The 24,900-nt window shown below is 45.5% G+C and overlaps 2 protein-coding genes across 4 annotated transcripts in view; one reads left to right on the forward strand and one right to left on the reverse strand.

Moving 5' to 3' along the window:
- Nucleotides 1–2,350: 2,350 nt before the first annotated feature.
- Nucleotides 2,351–20,085, reverse strand: LOC123491679 (WAS/WASL-interacting protein family member 3-like). Its single transcript, XM_045223316.1, has 3 exons — nt 20,056–20,085; nt 8,040–8,379; nt 2,351–2,466 (listed from the first exon to the last, which is right to left on the reverse strand). Exons 1-3 carry the CDS (start codon nt 20,083–20,085, stop codon nt 2,351–2,353), a joined length of 486 nt encoding a protein of 161 aa, XP_045079251.1.
- A 111-nt stretch (nt 20,086–20,196) lies between these two features.
- stab1 (stabilin 1) overlaps nt 20,197–24,900 on the forward strand; it is a 155,297-nt gene continuing 150,593 nt past the window's right edge. For 2 of the 3 annotated variants that reach the window (XM_041871388.2, XM_045222981.1), the window contains exons 1-2: nt 20,197–20,577; nt 24,337–24,607. In XM_041871388.2, the coding sequence (XP_041727322.2) occupies nt 20,500–20,577; nt 24,337–24,607 (349 nt within the window). In that variant the 5' untranslated portion in view covers nt 20,197–20,499. The remainder of the gene's footprint in view (nt 20,578–24,336; nt 24,608–24,900) is intronic. The other variant, XM_045222980.1, reaches the window with a different exon arrangement.

Consider the following 24,900-nt stretch of genomic DNA (forward strand, 5'->3'; position numbering starts at 1 on the left):
GTGATGCTGGTTATTGTACTGTAATGTTGGTTATTGTACTGTGATGCTGGTTATTGTACTGTAATGTTGGTTATTGTACTGTGATGCTGGTTATTGTACTGTGATGCTGGTTATTGTACTGTGATGTTGGTTATTGTACTGTGATGCTGGTTATTGTACTGTAATGCTGGTTATAGTACTGTAATGCTGGTTATTGTACTGTAATGCTGGTTATAGTACTGTAATGCTGGTTATTGTACTGTTATGCTGGTTATTGTACTGTAATGCTGGTTATTGTACTGTAATGCTGGTTATTGTACTGTGATGTTGGTTATTGTACTGTGATGCTGGTTATTGTACTGTAATGCTGGTTATTGTACTGTGATGTTGGTTATTGTACTGTGATGCTGGTTATTGTACTGTGATGTTGGTTATTGTACTGTAATGCTGGTTATTGTACTGTAATGCTGGTTATAGTACTGTAATGCTGGTTATTGTACTGTGATGTTGGTTATTGTACTGTAATGCTGGTTATTGTACTGTAATGCTGGTTATTGTACTGTAATGCTGGTTATTGTACTGTAATGCTGGTTATTGTACTGTAATGCTGGTTATAGTACTGTAATGCTGGTTATTGTACTGTAATGCTGGTTATTGTACTGTAATGCTGGTTATTGTACTGTAATGCTGGTTATAGTACTGTAATGCTGGTTATTGGACTGTAATGCTGGTTATTGTACTGTAATGCTGGTTATTGGACTGTAATGCTGGTTATTGTACTGTGATGCTGGTTATTGTACTGTGATGTTGGTTATAGTACTGTAATGCTGGTTATTGTACTGTGATGTTGGTTATTGTACTGTAATGCTGGTTATTGTACTGTAATGCTGGTTATTGTACTGTAATGCTGGTTATTGTAATGTGATGCTGGTTATTGTACTGTAATGCTGGTTATTGTACTGTAATGCTGGTTATTGTAATGTGATGCTGGTTATTGTACTGTAATGCTGGTTATTGTACTGTAATGCTGGTTATTGTACTGTAATGCTGGTTATTGTACTGTAATGCTGGTTATAGTACTGTAATGCTGGTTATTGTACTGTAATGCTGGTTATTGGACTGTAATGCTGGTTATTGTACTGTGATGCTGGTTATTGTACTGTGATGCTGGTTATTGGACTGTAATGCTGGTTATTGTACTGTAATGCTGGTTATTGTACTGTAATGCTGGTTATTGTACTGTAATGCTGGTTATTGTACTGTAATGCTGGTTATTGGACTGTAATGCTGGTTATTGTACTGTGATGCTGGTTATTGTACTGTGATGCTGGTTATTGGACTGTAATGCTGGTTATTGTACTGTAATGCTGGTTATTGTACTGTAATGCTGGTTATTGTACTGTAATGCTGGTTATTGTACTGTAATGCTGGTTATTGTAATGTGATGCTGGTTATTGTACTGTAATGCTGGTTATTGTACTGTAATGCTGGTTATTGTAATGTGATGCTGGTTATTGTACTGTAATGCTGGTTATTGTACTGTAATGCTGGTTATTGTACTGTAATGCTGGTTATTGTACTGTAATGCTGGTTATAGTACTGTAATGCTGGTTATTGTACTGTAATGCTGGTTATTGGACTGTAATGCTGGTTATTGTACTGTGATGCTGGTTATTGTACTGTGATGCTGGTTATTGGACTGTAATGCTGGTTATTGTACTGTAATGCTGGTTATTGTACTGTAATGCTGGTTATTGTACTGTAATGCTGGTTATAGTACTGTAATGCTGGTTATTGTACTGTAATGCTGGTTATTGTACTGTAATGCTGGTTATTGTACTGTAATGCTGGTTATAGTACTGTAATGCTGGTTATTGTACTGTAATGCTGGTTATTGGACTGTAATGCTGGTTATTGTACTGTGATGTTGGTTATTGTACTGTGATGCTGGTTATTGTACTGTGATGCTGGTTATTGCACACAAGCATTTAGCTGCACCTTTTATACCTGCTGTAAACTGTGTATGTGACTAATGACATGTGATTTGATCACTCACTCAAGCTTGTGTTTATAACTGAGAAACCTTCCTACCAATCCCTTCTCTTATGTGACCTAAAATGGAGGCCAGTGATATATCCAGACTTGTCAGTAGGAGGCGCTGAACCCTTCCAGTGATCTATGTAGTCAGTTCAGTAAGGTCAACACTGTGACAGAATCCAGACTCACTACAGTCTTTAATGAAGATCCAACCAGCCAATCGAATAAATCAAATACACTTCTCAAAGTGCTCACAGTCTTTTCTGTGTTCACTTACAGCTTACTGTTTCAGTATGTTTTACCATGAATCATTCTGGATGGTGTTAAATGAAGGTCAGACGTGTTTCCCTGCTGCTGTGTAGAGGACAGAGACGTGGACCAACAGCAACCTGGGACCACCGTGCTTCCCCTGCACCTCCTGTCCAGCCTTCACCTCCTTGCTGTCCTGCCCTGTAGGAGTAGGAGGAGTAGGAGGAGAAGGAGGAGTAGGAGTAGGAGGAAAAGGAGGAGTAGGAGGAGAAGGAGGAGTAGGAGGAGAAGGAGGAGAAGGAGCAGAAGGAGTGGAGGCCCCCCAGACTCGGAGACCTCCCCAGCCAGGAGGGGAAACACATGGGCAGACCCAGACCCTCTGGAAACTTGGATACTTTGAGATGGGTCAGGGGGAGGGGGGAGGGAGGGAGGGGAGGGAGGGAGAGGAGGGAGGGGAGGGAGGGAGGGAGGGGAGGGAGGGGAGGGAGGGGAGGGAGGGAGGGAGGGAGGGAGGGGGAGAGGAGGGAGGGAGGGAGGGGAGGGAGGGAGGGAGGAGGGAGGGAGGGGGGAGAGGAGGCCTCCCTGACTTACCAGGTAGAGGGGGAGGTGGAGAAGGAGGCCGCAAACCCAGACCAGCAGTCAAAAAGCCATATTACAACCTACTGTGTTGTGATAATTGTGTTGTTTGCTCTATAACCCATTCATTCATACGCCACCGTGATATACAATGAGGCCGTGACAACAAAAAGACAACAGTCACACAGTGGCGGAATAAATTCAACTACACATACGTTTGTTTCATCACAAAACCGGAGAGCAACATTTGTCTGGTGAAGTCCACAAAGCATATTGCATGTAACAAACAGTTACATGACCTGCAGCATGGCCAAACAACTTAATGTTTCCAACAGTTTACTAAACTACGACTGATTTAGAACCACGTAGTTACCACAAGTCAGCACAAAGACAACAGGAGCACTGCCTCCTCTATTCCAGAACCATCTCAACTTCAACATTTAAACATCATCAAATCAACTAGGCTATACACTGAGTGTACAAACATTATGAACATCTGCTCTTCCCATGACATAGACTGACCAGGTGAATCCAGGTGAAAGATATGATCCCTTATTGATGTAACCTGTTAAATCCACTTCAATCAGTGTAGATGAAGGGCAGGAGACAGGTTAAAGAAGGATTTATAAGCCTCGAGGCAATTGAGACATGGATTGTGTATGTGTGCCTGAAGCCAACAGATTTAAGTTCCTTTGAAGTCAATATTAGGAAGGTGTTCCTAATGTTTTAAACAGTCAGTGTATATACCGGTATGTCAGGTACTTTCAAATTCTTAGTTGAGGAGCTTGTTCCCAGCACAATGGAACCAATAGACCAAAGGGGCAAACTGCACCCCCCGCATGGTGGAGTTATTAATTACACTTTGGATGGTGTATCAATACACCCAGTCACTACAAAAATGCAGGCGTCCTTCCTAACTCAGTTGCCAGAGAGGAAGGAAACCACTTAGGCATTTCACCATGAGGACAATGGTGACTTTAAAACAGTTACAGAGTTTAATGGCTCTGTAATGGCTGTGATAGGAGAAAACTGAGCTGTAATGGCTGTAGTTACTCCACAATACTAACCTAGTTGACAGTCTGAAAAGAAAGAAGCCTGTACAGAATAAAAATATTCCAAAACATGCATCCTGTTTGCAACAAGGCACTAAAGGAATACTGCTAAAAATGTGGCAAAGTATTTAACTTTTTGTCCTGAATACAAAGTCTTATGTTTGGGCAAATCCAATATAACACATGACTGAGTTCCACTCTCCATATTTTCAAGCATAGTGGTGGCTGCATCATGTTATGGGTATGCTTGTAATCATTAAGGACTGGGGAGTTTTTCAGGATAAAAAAGAAACGGAATGGAGCTAAGCAAAGGTAAAATTCTAGAGGAAAACCTGGTTCAGTCTGCTTTCCACCAGACACTGGCCGATTAATTCACCTTTTAGCAGGACAATAACCTAAAACACAAGGCCAAATCTACACTGGAGTTGCTTACCAAGAAGACAGTGAATGTTCCTGAGTGGCCGAGTTACAATTTGGACTTAAATCTACTTGAAAATCTATGGCAAGACCTGAAAATGGTTGTCTAGCAATGATCAACAACCAATTTGACAGAGCTTGAAGAATTTTGAAAAGAATAATGGGCAAACATTGCACAATCCAGGTGTGGAAAGCTCTTAGAGACTTACCCGGGAAGATTCACTCACAGCTGTAATCGCTGCCAAAGGTGATTCTAACTCAGGGGTGTGAATACATATGTAAATGAGATATTACTGTATTTCGTTTAAAATACGTTTGCAAAAATCTATAAAAAAAAATGTTTTCACTTTGTCATAATGGGGTATTGTTGTGTGTAGATGGATGAGAAAAAATATATATTTAATCGATTTTGAATTCAGGCGTTCAATGTGGAATATGTCAAGGGGTCTGAATACTTTCTGAGGACACGTGTAGTAGGAATCAGCCCCTTTTCCAAAGTAGTGCACTACACAGTGAATAGGGTGCCAATTGGAACGCGTCCTCAGTCATTACCTTGCTTACTCATTTTGACCACAGGAAAGGAACTGAACATGTACTTTACTCTACCAGGAACAACAACCATCATCAGTAGAACACGTTAAAAACACAAAGAGTTCTTGGTCAGCAGAATGTGGTTGGCAGCGTCCCAAATGTCACCCTATTCCCTATATAGTGAACTACCCGATCTGGTGAAAAGTAGTGCACTAACTAGGCAATAGGGTACCATTTGGGACGTAATCTTTGTCCTCTGTGTGCACCCCAGTCCCCGACCCCTAACCCCTAACCCCCCGGTCAGTAAGACAGTCAGCACAGTCCCCGACCCCTAACCCCTAACCCCCCGGTCAGTAAGACAGTCAGCATTGTGTGTTTCACAGACAGACCGTTGAGGAACTGGTGCTTCATTGCAACACCGACATGGTTCTATTGGCTGGGTGCTAGCATAGAGTTGGATAGAGGACACATTTTAACCTCCCGAGTGGCGCAGTGGTCTAAGGCTAGCATAGAGTTGGATAGAGGACACATTTTAACCTCCTGAGTGGCGCAGTGGTCTAAGGCTAGCATAGAGTTGGATAGAGGATACATTTTAACCTCCCGAGTGGCGCAGTGGTCTAAGGCTAGCATAGAGTTGGATAGAGGATACATTTTAACCTCTCGAGTGGCGCAGTGGTCTAAGGCTAGCATAGAGTTGGATAGAGGACACATCTTTGGAATATCCGGTGTAGTAGCATCTGTGACACCATTGAGGGCTATCTCTATTTTAAAGCAGTCTTCTTCTTCTACTTCCATGAGTTTATTGGTAAAAAAAATTTAACGGTGCACACTGCGTGTGTTTGCTCAGGAGTATAATTCATTGGCTGATCCCGCCTGCTGACCTGGATGGAATTCTGTGATCCTAGGTTAATTGACCCATATGAAGCAGTGGCATGTATTCATGGGTGCCAAAAAAGCCAGTCTAAAAAATAAATTAAATAATGTATCTTTTCTCTCTGTGTTTCCTATTTTTCCTTCAATTCGCAAGAGGCTGAATGTATCTCACCCCTCTGTCTCTCTACGAGTAGGCCATCTTTATGATGTTGTCTGGCCCAAACGAATATGATATTGTTGCCGCCCGTAGCATTGAATGGAATGCAAGGGAAGCCAGCAAGTATTTAGCCTCCCTTGATTTTAAAAAATTAGCCAATCAGCATTAATAATAATATGCCATTTAGCAGACGCTTTTATCCAAAGCGACTTACAGTCATGTGTGCATACATTTTTACGTATGGGTGGTCCCGGGGATCAAACCCACTACCCTGGCGTTACAAGCGCCATGCTCTACCAATTGAGCTACAGAGGACCAGTTTAGCATTGAGCTATACTGAGTGAGCTCAACTGTGAATGGTCCTGGCGCCCCAAAAAGAAGTGTCAAGGGAAGCCAGCTTGGATTTGGCTTCACTCCTATCAAATCCCATTGATAGAAACAACTTGAACTGTTGCATCTCGTTGTGTTGTCCTTCGGTGGCTAGCTAGCCAGCTAGCTAAAATTGTCCCTATCCTAAATTAGCCATGGATGGAGATAGGGATTTGGACTTGTGGTTTTACTTGATTCTCCGTACTGGACAATGATTATAATGGTGATTCTGATCCAACCAATAATTCATACATTGTTGTGCCCCCTGGCCTGAGAGGACGGAAGTTCAATATGTAGCTAGATGTAGAAGGCTAATGTTAACTAGCTAACGTTGTCCATGAATGGAAGTTAGGCTAGCGAGCAAGCATTTTAAGCAGGTAGCTTAGGACAACAGAAACTAAAAGTGTGTACTGTATGACAGAGTGATAGACCGTTTAGGCAACATGAAAGAGAGGAGGGTGGCATTGGTGTTTCTCTAGTAGTAGGATGAGTCAACATGTTTTACTACTTGCACGAAAGCACACACACATGCGCGCACACAGAAATCAGAACCATGGACAGCCACATCATATTTAGCTTATGTTGATTGGACTAAATTGTTTTTGGTATCTTTTAGTTGTCACTGTATTAGACTAAGCAGAGATGATTTGATGATGTTGAAATGTTGACGTTGAAATGGTGCTGGAATAGTGGAGGCAGCTCCTGTTTTCTTTGTGACTTGCGGTAACTCTCTGTGGTTCTAAATCAATAGTTGTTTAGTGGTCCGAAAATGTCGGAAACATTAACTTTCTTGACCATGCTGTAGGTCATGTAACTGTTTCTTACATACAATATGCTTTGTGGACTTCACCGGACAGATGTTTTGTGATGAAACAAAGGTGTTAGTTGAATTTATTCTGCCACTGTGTCTTCTTATTGTCCCGGCCTTTAGGTCGCAAGGCATATGAACTAACAGGTTATAGAGCAAACATTGCAATTATCACAGCACATAGATTGATAGGAAGTCCCACCCAGTTGACTGGTAAATGTTCTCAATAGCACTGCCCATGCTAAAACAGGCTCCCTCTGACCAACTCTATGGTCACTGTCACAAGGGACTTAAAGGGACTTCACATTATAATATTTTCTCTGCTTCTGTGATACAGTAGATACACTGAGTATACAAAACATTGAGAACACCTGCTCTTTCCATGATATAGACTGACCCAGGTGAATCCAGGTGAAAGCTAGGATCCCTTATTGATGTCACCTGTTAAATCCATTTCAATCAGTGTAGATGAAAGGGAGGAGACAGGTTAAAGGGCGGCAGGTAGCTTAGTGGGTAAGAGCGTTGTGCCAGTAACCGAAAGGTCGCTGGTTCTAATCCCCGAGCCGACTAGGTGAAAAATCTGTCGATGTGCCCTTAAGCAAGGCACTTAACCCTAATTGCTCCTGTAAGTCGCTCTGGATAAGAGCGTCTGCTAAATGACGTAAATGTAAAATGTAAAGAAGGATTGTTAAGCCTTGAGACATGGATTGTGTATGTGTTCATTTCAGAAGGTGAATGGGCAAGACAAAATATTTAATATTAATACAATTCAATATTAGGAAGGTGTTCTTAATGTTTTGTACATTCAGTGTATATGAAAAAACTAAATACATGAATGAATGTGTTGGAAACAAAGATCTTAACCAATGATTTAATGATGTTTAATGTAAAATTGCTGCTAAATAGTATACATCCATATTATATATTGTGATGTTGTTTTAAAAGTCCCTGGAATGTGTGTCAGCAGGGTAGAAACAACAGGAAGTGGTACCGCTGCAGCCTTGCATGGAGGCCTGGGGGAACAGAGAGGGGGCACAGAGGGGGCACAGAGGGGGCACAGAGGGGGCACAGAGGGGGAACAGAGGGGGGAACAGAGGGGGCACAGAGGGGGCACAGAGGGGGGCACAGAGGGGGAACAGAGGGGGCACAGAGGGGGGCACAGAGGGGGGCACAGAGGGGGGAACAGAGGGGGGAACAGAGGGGGCACAGAGGGGGCACAGAGGGGGAACAGAGGGGGAACAGAGAGGGAACAGAGGGGGCACAGAGGAGGCACAGAGGGGGCACAGAGGGGGCACAGAGGAGGCACAGAGGAGGCACAGAGGGGGAACAGACTGTGGGCAGAGAGGGAACAGAGAGGGAGCAACTCAACTCCCGAGTGGCGCAGTGGTCTAAGGCACTGCATCGCAGTGCTAACTGTGCCACTTGAGATCCTGGTTCAAATCCAGGCTCTGTCGCAGCCGGCCGCGACCGGGAGACTCATGGGCGGCGCACAATTGGCCCAGCGTCGTCCAGGGTAGGGGAGGGAATGGCCGGCAGGGATGTAGCTCATTTGATAGAGCATGGCGTTTGCAACGCCAGGGTTGTGGGTTCGTTTCCCACGGGGGGGCAGTATAAAAATATATGTATTCACTAACTGTAAGTCGCTCTGGATAAGAGCGTCTGCTAAATGACTAAAATGTAAAAATGGAGCAGAGAGGAAGCAGACTTTGGGCAGAGAGGGAGTAGAGAGGGAACAGCGGTATTGTTGGAACTGACCTCATCACTTCCTCTTATTGCTCTGTTCTGGTGAACTGTGCCATTACACAAATCACTTGTGTAGATCTAAACACATTCGATAGGTTTCCCCCCTGATACAGTAAGCTAGGTGAAATGAGAGAGAGCTGACAGGTGTGATTCCCAACAATAAAGGACATGGCTTTGGCCTGCAGGCCAAGTGCACCACGCTCCCTCCCTCTGGTGCAGGACAGAGTGCTGCTGATGTCGGCAGCATGGGAGGGCCACCAATAAAGGACATGGCTTTGGCCTGCAGGCCAAGTGCACCACGCTCCCTCCCTCTGGTACAGGACAGAGTGCTGCTGATGTCGGCAGCATGGGAGGGCCACCAATAAAGGACATGGCTTTGGCCTGCAGGCCAAGTGCACCACGCTCCCTCCCTCTGGTACAGGACAGAGTGCTGCTGATGTCGGCAGCATGGGAGGGCCACCTCCTCGCCCCCAGGCCTCAGGACAGATGGGCGGAAGGGTCTATCCATCCAATCCTGTTGAGTCAGGGAATCTCAGAAGTTTCTAGCACAACGTGTACTGAGATGAACCATCCAATCCTGTTGAGTCAGGGAATCTCAGAAGTTTCTAGTGCAACATGTACTAGGATTAAATAAGCTTGGCCTCTATTGTTGGGAATCATACCTCAGTTTCTCTCTCGAATATATATATATATATATATATTGCTCAGACTTAAACTTGAAAAAACCCATATTTTCCATGAATCTGAAACTCTGTTAACTGAGTATTTCCAACAAAAGGGTGTTTTTCAGCCAGCACAACTCCAGGGGACATAAGGGGAACTTCATTTGGACGAAATTTCATCCTGGTTATTATCTCATCGTGGGCTTCTAAATGTTATTGGTTGCGTACACATATTTTGCAGATGTTATCGCGGGTGCAGCGAAATGTTTATGCTTATGATTTGTCCTTAAGAGTTGTACATTTATAAAAACGCACAGAGAGTAGAGTACCAGTTTGAAGCCTTTCACCCCATTTAAATACATGCTAAATACATGCTAAATACATGCTTCCCAAATAACACCCTTCTCTCTTTATAGGGCACTATATAGTGCAAAAAAGTAGTGCGCTATAATGGAAATAGGGTGCCATTTGGGACGCACCATTGAGAGTAGAGCACTAAACCTTTCACCCCACAGTCCCCCCGACAGACCCCCCCACAGTCCCCCCCGACAGACCGGTTTCTCTGGGGACAGTAAGCGGAGGACGGGCTGTGTTTGTGCCTCTGCCTGGAAATCACCTGCTTTCTGTTTATTTACATTTTAGTCATGTAGCAGACGCTCTTATCCAGAGCGACTTACAGTTAGTGAGTGCATACATTATATTTTTTTTACATTTTTCATACTGGCCCGCCGTGGGAATCGAACCCACAACCCTGGCGTTGCAAACACCATGCTCTACCAACTGAGCTACATCCCTGCCGGCCATTCCCTCCCCTACCCTGGGCCAATTGTGCGCCGCCCCCATGGGTCTTGTGCGCCGCCCCCAGTCGCGGCCGGCTACGACCGAGCCTGGATACGAACCAGAATCTCTAGTGGCACAGCTAGCACTGCGATGCAGTGCCTTAGACCATTGCGCCACTCGGGAGACTGACTGAGACTGACTGACTGGGATTCCACTCACTTCCCATACTGAGAGACATGGTCACATTTGTACGCACAGAGGCACGCACTCGCACACAAAAAACACACACACACACTAAAAAACATGGTCACATACACAGCAATGACAGGAGAGACAATGTAAGGATGTGACAGAGCCAAGTGACTTGGTGTATAGAGAGAATAGGAGAGGGCCTAGAACTGAGCCCTGGGGGACACCAGTGGTGAGAGCACGTGGTACGGAGACAGATTCTCGCCACGCCACCTGGTAGGAGCGACCTGTCAGGTAGGGCGCAATCCAAGAGTGAGCCGCGCCGGAGATGCCCAACCCGGAGAGGGTGGAGAGGAGGATCTGATGGTTCACAGTATCAAAGGCAGCGGATAGGTCTAGAAGGATAAGAGCAGAGGAGAGAGAGTTAGCTTTAGCAGTGCAGAGAGCCTCCGTGACACAGAGAAGAGCAGTCTCAGTTGAATGACCAGTCCTGAAACCTGACTGGTTTGGATCAAGAAGGTCATTCTGAGAGAGATAGCAAGAGAGTTGGCTAAAGATGGCATGCTCAATAGTTTTGGAAAGAAAAGAAAGAAGGGATACTGGTCTGTAGTTGTTGACATTGGAGAGATCGAGTGTAGGTTTTTTGAGGAGGGGTGCAACTCTCACTCTCTTGAAGACAGAAGGGACATGGCCAGCGGTCAAGGATGAGTTGATGAGCAAGGTGAGGTAAGGGAGAAGGTCTCCGGAAATGGTCTGGAGAAGAGAGGGGATAGGGTCAAGCGGGCAGGTTGTTGGGCGGCCGGCCGTCACAAGTCGCAAGATTTCATCTGGAGAGAGAGGGGAGAAAGAAGTCAAAGCATAGGGTAGGGCAGTGTGAGAAGGACCAGCGGTGTCATTTGACTTAATAAATGAGGATCGGATGTCGTCAACCTTCTTTTCAAAATGGTTGACGAAGTCATCCACAGAGAGAGATGAGGGAGGGGGAGGAGGAGGAGGATTCAGCAGGGAGGAGAAGGTGGCAAAGAGCTTCCTAGGGTTAGAGGCAGGCTTGAAATTTAGAATGGTAGAAAGTGGCTTTAGCAGCGGAAACAGGAAGAGAATGTAGAGAAGAGGGAGTGAAAAGATGACAGGTCCGCAGGGAGTCTAGTTTTCCCCCATTTCCGCTCGGCTGCCCGGAGCCCTCTTCTGTGAGCTCGCAATGAGTCGTCAAGCCACGCAGCAGGAGGGGAGGACCGTGCCGGCCGGGAGGATAGGGGACATAGAGAGTCAAAGGATGCAGAAAGGGAGGAGAGGAGGGTTGAGGAGGCAGAATCAGGAGATCGGAGGGAGAAGGATTCAAATGAGGAGATAGACAGATGGGGAAAAAGAGAGAATGTCCACATGGGAGAGATGAGGATTCCTGTGCCACCGCCCCGCTGACCAGATGCTCTCGGGGTATGCGAGAACACATGGTTAGACGAGGAAAGAGCAGTAGAAGTAGCAGTGTTTTCTGTGGTAATCTGTAGCTCAATTGGTAGAGCTTGGCGCTTGTAATGCCAGGGTAGTGGGTTCGATCCCACTTAAAATGTATGCACACATGATGGATAAAAGCGTCTGCTAAAAGGCATATTATTATTATTATATTATGTTTCCGTCAGCGCCAAGAAGTCGAGGGACTGGAGGGTAGCATAGGCTGAGATGAACTCTGCCTTGTTGGCCGCAGAACAGCAGTTCCAGAGGCTGCCGGAGACCTGGAACTCCACGTGGGTCGTGCGCGCAGGGACCACCAGGTTAGAGTGGCAGCAGCCCCGTGGTGTGAAGTGTTTGTATGGCCTGTGCAGAGAGGAGAGAACAGGGATAGACAGACACATAGTTGACAGGCTACAGAAAAAGGCTACAATAATGCAAAGGAGATCGGAATGAAATGAACTAAACATCTGGGAAAGCGAGAGAGCGGGGCCTCCCTCACTTACGTTTCACTGAAACACTCAAATATAACTCTCCCAACTTCCACTTTAGAAATTATAATTGTTGTAAACTACAGCGGTTCAATGTTTTCTAGGAATAGACTAACTTAGTTTATTCAGCTAGCTAACTTGGTACAATATTCTTCCGTGAAAACCGTCCAGGGCACCGAATCCTATGACGCCATAGCCAACTAGCATGCCAGCCTCCAATAACACGGTTTAGCACCAATACTTGGTTACAACAAACCAGTGTGTTAACACGCCAAACAGATCATTTGTGTCCGTGTCTAACGTTGTGTAAAGTTTTGGGTTAGTTTTGACAGTTTGAGTCGTCAACTTATTCAGCCAGTTAGTTAGCTAGAATAGTTAGCATACTAGCTAGCCATTGCTCTCTGCCAACGAACCACCCCTCCTCCCACGGCACGAAAACACACAGAGAGAGCCAAGCTAACTTTAAATAGTCACCCATGTCCCGAATTCCCTTGAACGACTCTGGTTACCAGTATGTAAAAACAAAACAAATAAATGTAGGTTATATCTTACCCTTAGTAGCTACTGTTAGCCAGTTAAGTGTAAAGCTAGCCACTGAATCGATTCAGCCAGTTCGCGTCTGTCCCAACGGAGAGAAAGCATCTCCAAATATTACAGCTATGTCGTTCCAGCTGTTGTTTAGTTAGCTATCCAGGTAGCAACAAGCTAGCTACATTTTGAGTACAGTAGCTACTAACTACCTAACATTAACGCTTCAGATAATGAGGTTAGAAAAACAGCTGAATGGTAGGTAGCTAGCTGGCATAATTACAGGTACTCTTAAGCGTGAAATAACATCGCCACCTTTTGCTTAAAAGGTTCTCTCTCCAGTCTCCACCTTTTGGTTAAAAGGTTCTCTCCAGTTGTCACGTTCGTTGTGTAAAGGATTGGACCAAGGTGCAGCGTGGTATGCGTACATGTTTAATAATAATAAACACTTGACAAAATAACAAAAGCAACGTAACGTGAAGTTCTAAATGCTAACAGCAACAAGCCAAACGGAAACAAGATCCCACAACATAGTTAGGCAAAATGGCTGCCTAAGCATGATCCCCAATCAGAGACAACGATCGACAGCTGCCTCTGATTGGGAACCACACCCGGCCAACATAGAAATAGATAAACTAGAATTCACACCCTGACCAAACTAACTAGCTCTCAAGGTCAGGGCGTGACACCAGTCTTCACCTTTTGGTCAAAAGATTAACTCTCTAGTCTCCACCTTTTGGTTAAAAAGTTCTCTCTCTAGTCTCCACCTTGAATTCATTACAGATCGTATGTTTTGGTCTTGATTTGCATAGTTCAAGCAATTGAATATCATGCTGATTGAACTCTCAATTGTTAATCTGTTCCCTAGATAGGCTGTGCTCTGTAGCCTCCATTGTTCAGAGCCCAGACCTGCTCTAGATGTCCAGCTCAACTGTTAAGTTAGCTCTCCCAGATGGTGTCCCATTCTCTGTGGAAAACACCCATTTGGACGAGGACCCTCCGTATGGCCTATGTAGTGCACCATGGGGAATAGGGGCCATTTGGAACTCAACCTAATAGTGAGTTCGTTTATTTTTCAATTAAACACATCATTGAGTGCCAGTCCACACACACACACACACACAAACACACACACAAGATCTGATGATTACTCTGTAATAGTAATTTAATTATTTTTGCTGTTAAATGCAGCAGAGTGCCAGTATTAAGGTATTGTGAGACCTCAATAATAATAATAATAATAATAATAATAATAATAATATGCCATTTAGCAGACGCTTTTATCCAAAGCGACTTACAGTCATGTGCGCATACATTTTTACGTATGGGTGGTCCCGGGGATCGAACCCACTACCCTGGCGTTACAAGCGCCGTGCTCTACCATCTCAAGATGTGTAGCACTCTGATATTAAACATCGAGTACGTTTACATGCACAGTAATAATTCGATATTAAACGGATTATGGCAGTAAGCAGATCATGTAATAGTCATGTAAACGTCTTACTCTGCTTATCTTAAATCGGCCATAATTGAAGTAAGCATACGTTGATTAAAACACCTGGTTATCTGAGTAATCTTTATTAGGACGAGTAATTGAAGTAAGCATACGTTGATTAAAACACCTGGTTATGTGAGTAATCTTTATTAGGACGAGTAATTGAAGTAAGCATACGCTGATTAAAACACCTGGTTATCTGAACAATCTTTATTAGGACGTGTAATTGAAGTAAGCATACGCTGATTAAAACACCTGGTTATCTGAGTAATCTTTATTAGGACGTGTAAAGACCTTAATCGGCGTTCCAGCTGTTTACTTGATCTGGGCACGTGCTAGCATCAGCCAAGCGAGCCTCCCTCTTTACCATCAGCCAAGCGAGCCTCCCTCTTTACCATCAGCCAAGCGAGCCTCCCTCTTTAACGGAAGTGAAGTGAGTTCGGAACAACAAGGTATGCGTCTTAGAAGTCGTTTTTCACGTGCAAACTTTATATGTCCGAAGTCAGAATCAAATATGCTTCCAAAAAATAACATGTTCGCTGGGTACAACGTTTATTTTGATTGCTGATCATCTGCAGTTATCAGAGCGCCATCAGAGTGCCTGAATTCAGACCTGTCCATGTAAACAGGATTATTAGGGAAATCGTTCTTCTTGCAAAGCATGTAAATGTTTTAATCAAACTATTACATTAATCTGACTATCCACAATAATCACATTATTGTGTGCATGTAACCGAGTCCAACACTGAAGTCACAGTGTCCCTGGTTCACTTTCTTATCATCATTTTGTTGTTAAATGGGTGATTACTCTGTAATAGTGAATACGTTATTTTGTTGTTAAACGGTGCAAAGTGCCAGTCCAGTCAGCTGAGTTGGGAGGGAGGATATCCGCTCCATCATGGAGGCTACTCAGGAGGGGAAATCCTCAGAACTTCCTGTCCTCAGACCTTCCTGTCCTCAGACCTTCCTGTCAGGAACAAATATTTTTCTCAAACTCTCCTCTCTAGTCTCTGACCCTGAAACTCTTCTCTCAACTGAAACTACTGAAACCCCTCTCTCTACTGAAACTACTGAAACCCCTCTCTCTACTGAAACCACTGAAACCCCTCTCTCTACTGAAACCCCTCTCTCTACTGAAACTACTGAAACCCCTCTCTCTACTGAAACTACTGAAACCCCTCTCTACTGAAACCCCTCTCTCTACTGAAACTACTGAAACCCCTCTCTACTGAAACCACTGAAACCCCTCTCTCTACTGAAACTACTGAAACCCCTCTCTCTACTTAAACTACTGAAACCCCTCTCTACTGAAACTACTGAAACCCCTCTCTACTGAAACCACTGAAACCCCTCTCTCTACTGAAACTACTGAAACCCCTCTCTCTACTGAAACTACTGAAACCCCTCTCTCTACTGAAACCCCTCTCTACTGAAACCCCTCTCTCTACTGAAACTACTGAAACCCCTCTCTACTGAAACCCCTCTCTCTACTGAAACTACTGAAACCCCTCTCTCTACTGAAACTACTGAAACCCCTCTCTACTGAAACCCCTCTCTCTACTGAAACTACTGAAACCCCTCTCTCTCTACTGAAACTACTGAAACCCCTCTCTCCACTGAAACCCCTCTCTCTACTGAAACTACTGAAACCCCTCTCTCTACTGAAACTACTGAAACCCCTCTCTCTACTGAAACTACTGAAACCCCTCTCTACTGAAACCCCTCTCTCTACTGAAACTACTGAAACCCCTCTCTCAACTGAAACCCCTCTCTCTACTGAAACTACTGAAACCCCTCTCTCTACTGAAACCCCTCTCTCTACTGAAACCCCTCTCTCTACTGAAACTACTGAAACCCCTCTCTCTACTGAAACTACTGAAACCCCTCTCTCTACTGAAACTACTGAAACCCCTCTCTCTACTGAAACTACTGAAACCCCTCTCTCTACTGAAACCCCTCTCTCTACTGAAACTACTGAAACCCCTCTCTCTACTGAAACTACTGAAACCCCTCTCTCCACTGAAACCCCTCTCTCTACTGAAACTACTGAAACCCCTCTCTCTACTGAAACCCCTCTCTACTGAAACCCCTCTCTCTACTGAAACCCTCTCTCTACTGAAACCCTCTCTACTGAATCTACTGAAACCCTCTCTCTACTGAAACTACTGAAACCCTCTCTCTACTGAAACTACTGAAACCCTCTCTCTACTGAAACCCCTCTCTACTGAAACCCTCTCTCTACTGAAACCCCTCTCTCTACTGGAAACTACTGAAACCCCTCTCTACTGAAACTACTGAAACCCCTCTCTTTACTGAAACTACTGAAACCCCTCTCTCTACTGAAACCCCTCTCTACTGAAACCCCTCTCTCTACTGAAACTACTGAAACCCCTCTCTCTACTGAAACTACTGAAACCCTCTCTCTACTGAAACCCTCTCTCTACTGAAACTACTGAAACCCCTCTCTACTGAAACCCTCTCTCTACTGAAACTACTGAAACCCCTCTCTCTACTGAAACCCTCTCTCTACTGAAACTACTGAAACCCCTCTCTACTGAAACTACTGAAACCCCTCTCTTTACTGAAACTACTGAAACCCCTCTCTCTACTGAAACCCCTCTCTACTGAAACCCCTCTCTCTACTGAAACTACTGAAACCCCTCTCTCTACTGAAACTACTGAAACCCCTCTCTCTACTGAAACCCCTCTCTCTACTGAAACTACTGAAACCCCTCTCTCTACTGAAACCCCTCTCTCTACTGAAACTACTGAAACCCCTCTCTCTACTGAAACTACTGAAACCCCTCTCTACTGAAACTACTGAAACCCCTCTCTCTACTGAAACTACTGAAACCCCTCTCTTTACTGAAACTACTGAAACCCCTCTCTCTACTGAAACCCCTCTCTCTACTGAAACTACTGAAACCCCTCTCTACTGAAACTACTGAAACCCCTCTCTCTACTGAAACTACTGAAACCCCTCTCTTTACTGAAACTACTGAAACCCCTCTCTCTACTGAAACCCCTCTCTACTGAAACCCTCTCTCTACTGAAACTACTGAAACCCCCTCTCTCTACTGGAAACTACTGAAACCCCCTCTCTCTACTGAAACCCTCTCTACTGAAACTACTGAAACCCCTCTCTCTACTGAAACCCCTCTCTACTGAAACCCCTCTCTCTACTGAAACCCCTCTCTCTACTGAAACTACTGAAACCCCTCTCTCTACTGAAACTACTGAAACCCCTCTCTTTACTGAAACTACTGAAACCCCTCTCTCTACTGAAACCCCTCTCTACTGAAACCCCTCTCTCTACTGAAACTACTGAAACCCCTCTCTCTACTGAAACTACTGAAACCCCTCTCTCTACTGAAACCCCTCTCTCTACTGAAACTACTGAAACCCCTCTCTCTACTGAAACCCCTCTCTCTACTGAAACTACTGAAACCCCTCTCTCTACTGAAACTACTGAAACCCCTCTCTACTGAAACTACTGAAACCCCTCTCTCTACTGAAACCCCTCTCTACTGAAACCCCTCTCTCTACTGAAACCCCTCTCTCTACTGAAACCCCTCTCTACTGAAACCCCTCTCTCTACTGAAACCCCTCTCTCTACTGAAACCCCTCTCTACTGAAACCCCTCTCTACTGAAACCCCTCTCTCTACTGAAACCCCTCTCTCTACTGAAACCCTCTCTACTGAAACCCCTCTCTACTGAAACCCCCTCTCTACTGAAACCCTCTCTACTGAAACCCTCTCTCTACTGAAACCCTCTCTCTACTGAAACCCTCTCTCTACTGAAACCCCTCTCTCTACTGAAACCCTCTCTACTGAAACCCCTCTCTACTGAAACCCTCTCTCTACTGAAACCCTCTCTACTGAAACCCCTCTCTCTACTGAAACCCCTCTCTCTACTGAAACCCCTCTCTCTACTGAAACCCCTCTCTCTACTGAAACCCCTCTCTACTGAAACCCCTCTCTCTACTGAAACCCCTCTCTCTACTGAAACCCCTCTCTACTGAAACCCCTCTCTCTACTGAAACCCCTCTCTCTACTGAAACCCCTCTCTACTGAAACTACTGAAACCCCTCTCTCTACTGAAACTACTGAAACCCCTCTCTCTACTGAAACTACTGAAACCCCTCTCTCTACTGAAACCCCTCTCTCTACTGAAACCCCTCTCTCTACTGAAACCCCTCTCTCTACTGAAACCCCTCTCTCTACTGAAACCCTCTCTCTACTGAAACCCTCTCTCTACTGAAACCCCTCTCTCTACTGAAACCCCTCTCTCTACTGAAACCCTCTCTCTACTGAAACCCCTCTCTCTACTGAAACCCTCTCTCTACTGAAACCCCTCTCTCTACTGAAACCCTCTCTCTACTGAAACCCCTCTCTCAACTGAAACCCCTCTCTCTACTGAAACCCCTCTCTACTGAAACCCTCTCTACTGAAACCCTCTCTCTACTGAAACCCCTCTCTCTATTGAAACCCCCTCTCTCTACTGAAACCCTCTCTCTACTGAAACCCCTCTCTCTACTGAAACCCTCTCTCTACTGAAACCCTTCTCTCTACTGGAAACTACTGAAACCCTCTCTCTACTGAAACTACTGAAACCCCTCTCTACTGAAACTACTGAAACCCTCTCTCTACTGAAACCCCTCTCTCTACTGAAACCCCCTCTCTACTGAAACCCCTCTCTCTACTGAAACCCCTCTCTACTGAAACCCCTCTCTCTACTGAAACCCCTCTCTACTGAAACCCCCTCTCTACTGAAACCCCTCTCTCTACTGAAACCCTCTCTCTACTGAAACCCCTCTCTACTGAAACCCCCCTCTCTACTGAAACCCCTCTCTACTGAAACCCCCTTCTACTGAAACCCCCCTCTACTGAAACCCCTCTCTACTGAAACCCCTCTCTACTGAAACCCCCTCTCTACTGCAAACCCCTCTCTCTACTGAAACCCCCTCTCTACTGAAACCCTCTCTCTACTGAAACCCCTCTCTACTGAAACCCCCTCTCTACTGAAACCCCTCTCTCTACTGAAACCCTCTCTCTACTGAAACCCCTCTCTACTGAAACCCCCTCTCTACTGAAACCCCTCTCTCTACTGAAACCCCTCTCTACTGAAACCCCTCTCTCTACTGAAACCCCTCTCTACTGAAACCCTCTCTCTACTGAAACCCCTCTCTACTGAAACCCCTCTCTCTACTGAAACCCCTCTCTACTGAAACCCCTCTCTCTACTGAAACCCCTCTCTCTACTGAAACCCTCTCTCTACTGAAACCCCTCTCTCTACTGAAACCCCTCTCTCTACTGAAACCCCTCTCTCTACTGAAACCCCTCTCTACTGAAACCCCTCTCTCTACTGAAACCCCTCTCTCTACTGAAACCCCTCTCTCTACTGAAACCCCTCTCTCTACTGAAACCCCTCTCTCTACTGAAACCCCTCTCTCTACTGAAACCCCTCTCTCTACTGAAACCCCTCTCTCTACTGAAACCCCTCTCTCTACTGAAACTACTCTATCGAATCCTCTTCCCTCCGTTTGGAATAAAACGGAAGACACAAGTTTCCATTGGACATCCGTGTACGTTGGACAATACACTAATCTTCTCATATCTTCTTCTTCCTCTCTCTAAAACTGTTGGGTGGTTGGTTCTAGTTTGACTAGCTACCTCATTCTGCCTCACCAGCAGCAGGCACATTGAACTTGACTGGAGTAGTCTGCAGTCTGTAACTCATACTGGCAGGCAGGCAGGCAGGCAGTCGATCAGGAAGCAGAATTGAGGAAGGTATTTGGGGAGTTTCTTCTCTCTGAAATCTCAGAGATAAGGGCTCCGAGGGCCGAGTTCTGGAGGAGGAGGAGAAGGAGGTGCCAAGAACAGTTGAATTCCACTACTTCTTACAATTATTTGGTACTTTATTGAGACAGTTGTGAAGCGACAGGGGAGAAAGGCGGGCGGGAGAAACAGTTGGAAGGAACAACACAGGGATTGAACCGCGGTCTCCGGTGGAGAGAGGCACATATGTGGTTAGAACTGGGAAGTGTCACCTACCTAGCGCTACTCTGCATTGACCCATTGTTTTGGATGTGTGACTGAGGAGCACTGGACAACATCATGCAGTCAACAGGACCCACCACGCTGATGCTACTGCTGTCACTGGGAACCATGGTGACGTGTAGTTTACAACAGGCAGTAAGACATTGTTTTCTGTCATGTAGTTTATAATAATAATAATACATTTTATTTGTAAAGTGCATTTCTCAAGGTGTTACACAACACTGTAAAGCATACAATAATAGATTTCACAGACAACACACCGTAGAACACAGACAACACGCCGTAGAACACAGACAACACGCCGTAGAACACAGACAACACGCCGTAGAACACAGACAACACGCCATAGAACACAGACAACACACCATAGAACACAGAAAACAAAACAAAAGTGTGGTCAGATCAATGAGAACAAAATTAGCAGAAGTCTTTGAAAGCTTTAAGTTGAAGACATGGTTTTAGATCAAGGACAATCTTAACATAGATTGTGTCTTAGATGGCACCCTTTAGCCTTTTGACCATAGCCCTGTAGTATGTAGGATAAAGGGTTACCATCTGGGGCGTAGACATAGTGTAACAGAATCGATGGAGTAATAGTTTTAGTCAAGTGTTGTCTGTCATTAGTGTTGTTTTGTAGTGGTGTTTTGTAGTGGTGTTTTGTAGTGGTGTTTTGTAGTGGTGTTTTGTAGTGGTGTTTTGTAGTGGTGTTTTGTAGTGGTGTTTTGTAGTGGTGTCTAATGTACTGTTATGTTATATTACATGATGTTATGTCGGGTCAGATCAAGATAAATGGGTGCCAGCCACTGAAACACAAAGAGAACATGGTTGTAGTAGTCATCTAAATCTGTCTATATTATTATTGAATCTTGATTTATCCAGTTGGAACCATTGAGATCAAATCAGTTTTTCAAGAGAGACCTGGTGTCTGGTGTTCTGATGAGAGACCTGGTGTCTGGTGTTCTGATGAGAGACCTGGTGTCTGGAGTTCTGATGAGAGACCTGGTGTCTGGTGTTCTGATGAGAGACCTGGTGTCTAGTGTTCTGATGAGAGACCTGGTGTCTGGTGTTCTGATGAGAGACCTGGTGTCTGGTGTTCTGATGAGAGACATGGTGTCTGGTGTTCTGATGAGAGACCTGGTGTCTGGTGTTCTGATGAGAGACATGGTGTCTGGTGTTCTGATGAGAGACCTGGTGTCTGGTGTTCTGATGAGAGACCTGGTGTCTGGTGTTCTGATGAGAGACCTGGTGTCTGGTGTTCTGATGAGAGACCTGGTGTCTGGTGTTCTGATGAGAGACCTGGTGTCTGGAGTTCTGATGAGAGACCTGGTGTCTGGTGTTCTGATGAGAGACCTGGTGTCTGGTGTTCTGATGAGAGACCTGGTGTCTGGTGTTCTGATGAGAGACCTGGTGTCTGGTGTTCTGATGAGAGACCTGGTGTCTGGAGTTCTGATGAGAGACCTGGTGTCTAGTGTTCTGATGAGAGACCTGGTGTCTGGTGTTCTGATGAGAGACCTGGTGTCTGGTGTTCTGATGAGAGACCTGGTGTCTGGTGTTCTGATGAGAGACCTGGTGTCTAGTGTTCTGATGAGAGACCTGGTGTCTGGTGTTCTGATGAGAGACCTGGTGTCTGGTGTTCTGATGAGAGACCTGGTGTCTGGTGTTCTGATGAGAGACCTGGTGTCTGGTGTTCTGATGAGAGACCTGGTGTCTGGTGTTCTGATGAGAGACCTGGTGTCTGGAGTTCTGATGAGAGACCTGGTGTCTGGTGTTCTGATGAGAGACCTGGTGTCTGGTGTTCTGATGAGAGACCTGGTGTCTGGTGTTCTGATGAGAGACCTGGTGTCTGGTGTTCTGATGAGAGACCTGGTGTCTGGTGTTCTGATGAGAGACCTGGTGTCTGGTGTTCTGATGAGAGACCTGGTGTCTGGTGTTCTGATGAGAGACCTGGTGTCTGGTGTTCTGATGAGAGACCTGGTGTCTGGTGTTCTGATGAGAGACCTGGTGTCTGGTGTTCTGATGAGAGACCTGGTGTCTGGTGTTCTGATGAGAGACCTGGTGTCTGGTGTTCTGATGAGAGACCTGGTGTCTGGTGTTCTGATGAGAGACCTGGTGTCTGGTGTTCTGATGAGAGACCTGGTGTCTGGTGTTCTGATGAGAGACCTGGTGTCTGGTGTTCTGATGAGAGACCTGGTGTCTGGTGTTCTGATGAGAGACCTGGTGTCTGGTGTTCTGATGAGAGACCTGGTGTCTGGTGTTCTGATGAGAGACCTGGTGTCTGGTGTTCTGATGAGAGACCTGGTGTCTGGTGTTCTGATGAGAGACCTGGTGTCTGGTGTTCTGATGAGAGACCTGGTGTCTGGTGTTCTGATGAGAGACCTGGTGTCTGGTGTTCTGATGAGAGACATGGTGTCTGGTGTTCTGATGAGAGACATGGTGTCTGGTGTTCTGATGAGAGACCTGGTGTCTGGTGTTCTGATGAGAGACCTGGTGTCTGGTGTTCTGATGAGAGACCTGGTGTCTGGTGTCCGATGAGAGACCTGGTGTCTGGTGTTCTGAAGAGATGGTCATCGTTACGATCACTATATTGTTGAAGTTATTCAGTATGCTACAGGACAGGACAGGACAGGACAGGACAGGTATGAGGTGCCAGCAGGTAGTTATTCAGTATGCTACAGGACAGGACAGGACAGGACAGGACAGGTGTGAGGAACCAGCAGTTAGTTATTCAGTATGCTACAGGACAGGACAGGACAGGACAGGACAGGACAGGACAGGACAGGACAGGACAGGTGTGAGGAGCCAGCAGTTAGTTATTCAGTATGCTACAGGACAGGACAGGACAGGACAGGACAGGACAGGACAGGACACGTGTGAGGAGCCAGCAGTTAGTTATTCAGTATGCTACAGGACAGGACAGGACAGGACAGGACAGGACAGGACACGTGTGTGGAGCCAGCAGGTAGTTATTCAGTATGCTACAGGACAGGACAGGACAGGACAGGTGTGTGGAGCCAGCAGTTAGTTATTCAGTATGCTACAGGACAGGACAGGACAGGACAGGACAGGACAGGACAGGTGTGAGGAGCCAGCAGGTAGTTATTCAGTATGCTACAGGACAGGACAGGACAGGACAGGACAGGACAGGTGTGAGGAGCCAGCAGGTAGTTATTCAGTATGCTACAGGACAGGACAGGACAGGACAGGACAGGACAGGTGTGAGGAGCCAGACCCTTCTCCCCCGATTGCTCAGTTTGGCCGGGCGGCCAGCTCTAGGAAGAGTCTTGGTGGTTTCAAACTTCTTCCATTTAAGAATGATGGAGGCCACTGTGGGCACCTTCAATTCTGCAGAAATGTTTTGGTACCCTTCCCCAGATCTGTGCCTCGACACAATCCTGTCTCGGAACGCTTCGGACAATTCCTTCCACTTCATGGCTTGGTTTTTGCTCTGACATGCACTGTCAACTGTGGGACCTTATATAGACAGGTGTGTGCCTTTCCAAATCCTCTCCAATCAATTGAATTTACCCCAAGTGGACTCCAATCAAGTTGCAGAAACATCTCAAGGATGATAAATGGAAACAGGATGCACCTGAGCTCAATTTCGAGTCTCATATCAAAGGGTCTGAATACTTATGTAAATAAGTAAAGAAATGATGATACATTTTAGAATAAGGCTGTAATGTAACAAAATGTGGAAAAAGTCAAGCGGTCTGAATACTTTCCGAATGCACTAAGTATTGACTCAGGAAGTAATTACCTAAATTAAAGTAAATACCTATATAGTGCACCACTTTTGACCAGAGCCCTGTGGGTTTAAAAAGATGACAATATATCTATCTCCATATTGCACTGGAGACATTGGGATGAAGTGATCACTGTGTTGCTGTGTTGCAGCAGAGCTCTATGAACCGTTGTGATGAGACCGGAGCCGACCAGACCACAACCCCCTGTACGTCGTGTGCTGCCTCCCAGACTCAGCAGTGTCCCTGGGGCTTCAAGAAGTACACCACCCAGCCCATGGATACCAACATTGGCCAAGGTGGTTGCAGGTACTCAGTAACCATCGCTGGGCAACAGGTGGCGTTGGAAGGCTGCAACCACCAATGTGAGAGGACCGTCACCGTGCCCAAATGCTGCGCAGAGTTCTGGGGCCCTCTGTGTCTGTGTGAGTACCCTACCCCAATAGCAGATATTTTTAAACATATTTTCACGCATTACGTTTTTTTTATGGGACAAGTGATAGTTGGAATGTATTGGTGTTTTGTATTGGTGTTTTGTAGTGGTGTTTTGTAGTGGTGTTTTGTAGTGTTGTCTAATGTACTGTTATGTTATATTACATGATGTTATGTCAGGTCAGATCAAGATAAATGGGTGCCAGCCACTGAAACACAAAGAGAACATGGGGTTGTAGTAGTCATCTAAATCTAAGTCTGTTTCATGTTAATTCGCTGATATATG

This window comes from Coregonus clupeaformis, chromosome 10 (genome assembly GCF_020615455.1).
Source record: "Coregonus clupeaformis isolate EN_2021a chromosome 10, ASM2061545v1, whole genome shotgun sequence".
Taxonomy (NCBI): Eukaryota; Metazoa; Chordata; class Actinopteri; order Salmoniformes; family Salmonidae; genus Coregonus; species Coregonus clupeaformis.

What these genes read in the sequence shown, in the direction of transcription:
- LOC123491679 (XM_045223316.1), bottom strand. Translation starts at nt 20,085, where the DNA reads ATGTGCCTGCTGCTGGTGAGGCAGAATGAG. An exon ending in TGCTGGTGAGGCAGAATGAG is followed by an intron (nt 8,380 to 20,055) that starts GTAGCTAGTCAA and finishes CTCTGCCCACAG; the next exon opens with TCTGTTCCCCCTCTGTGCCT. An exon ending in CTCCATGCAAGGCTGCAGCG is followed by an intron (nt 2,467 to 8,039) that starts GTACCACTTCCT and finishes CTACTCCTACAG; the next exon opens with GGCAGGACAGCAAGGAGGTG.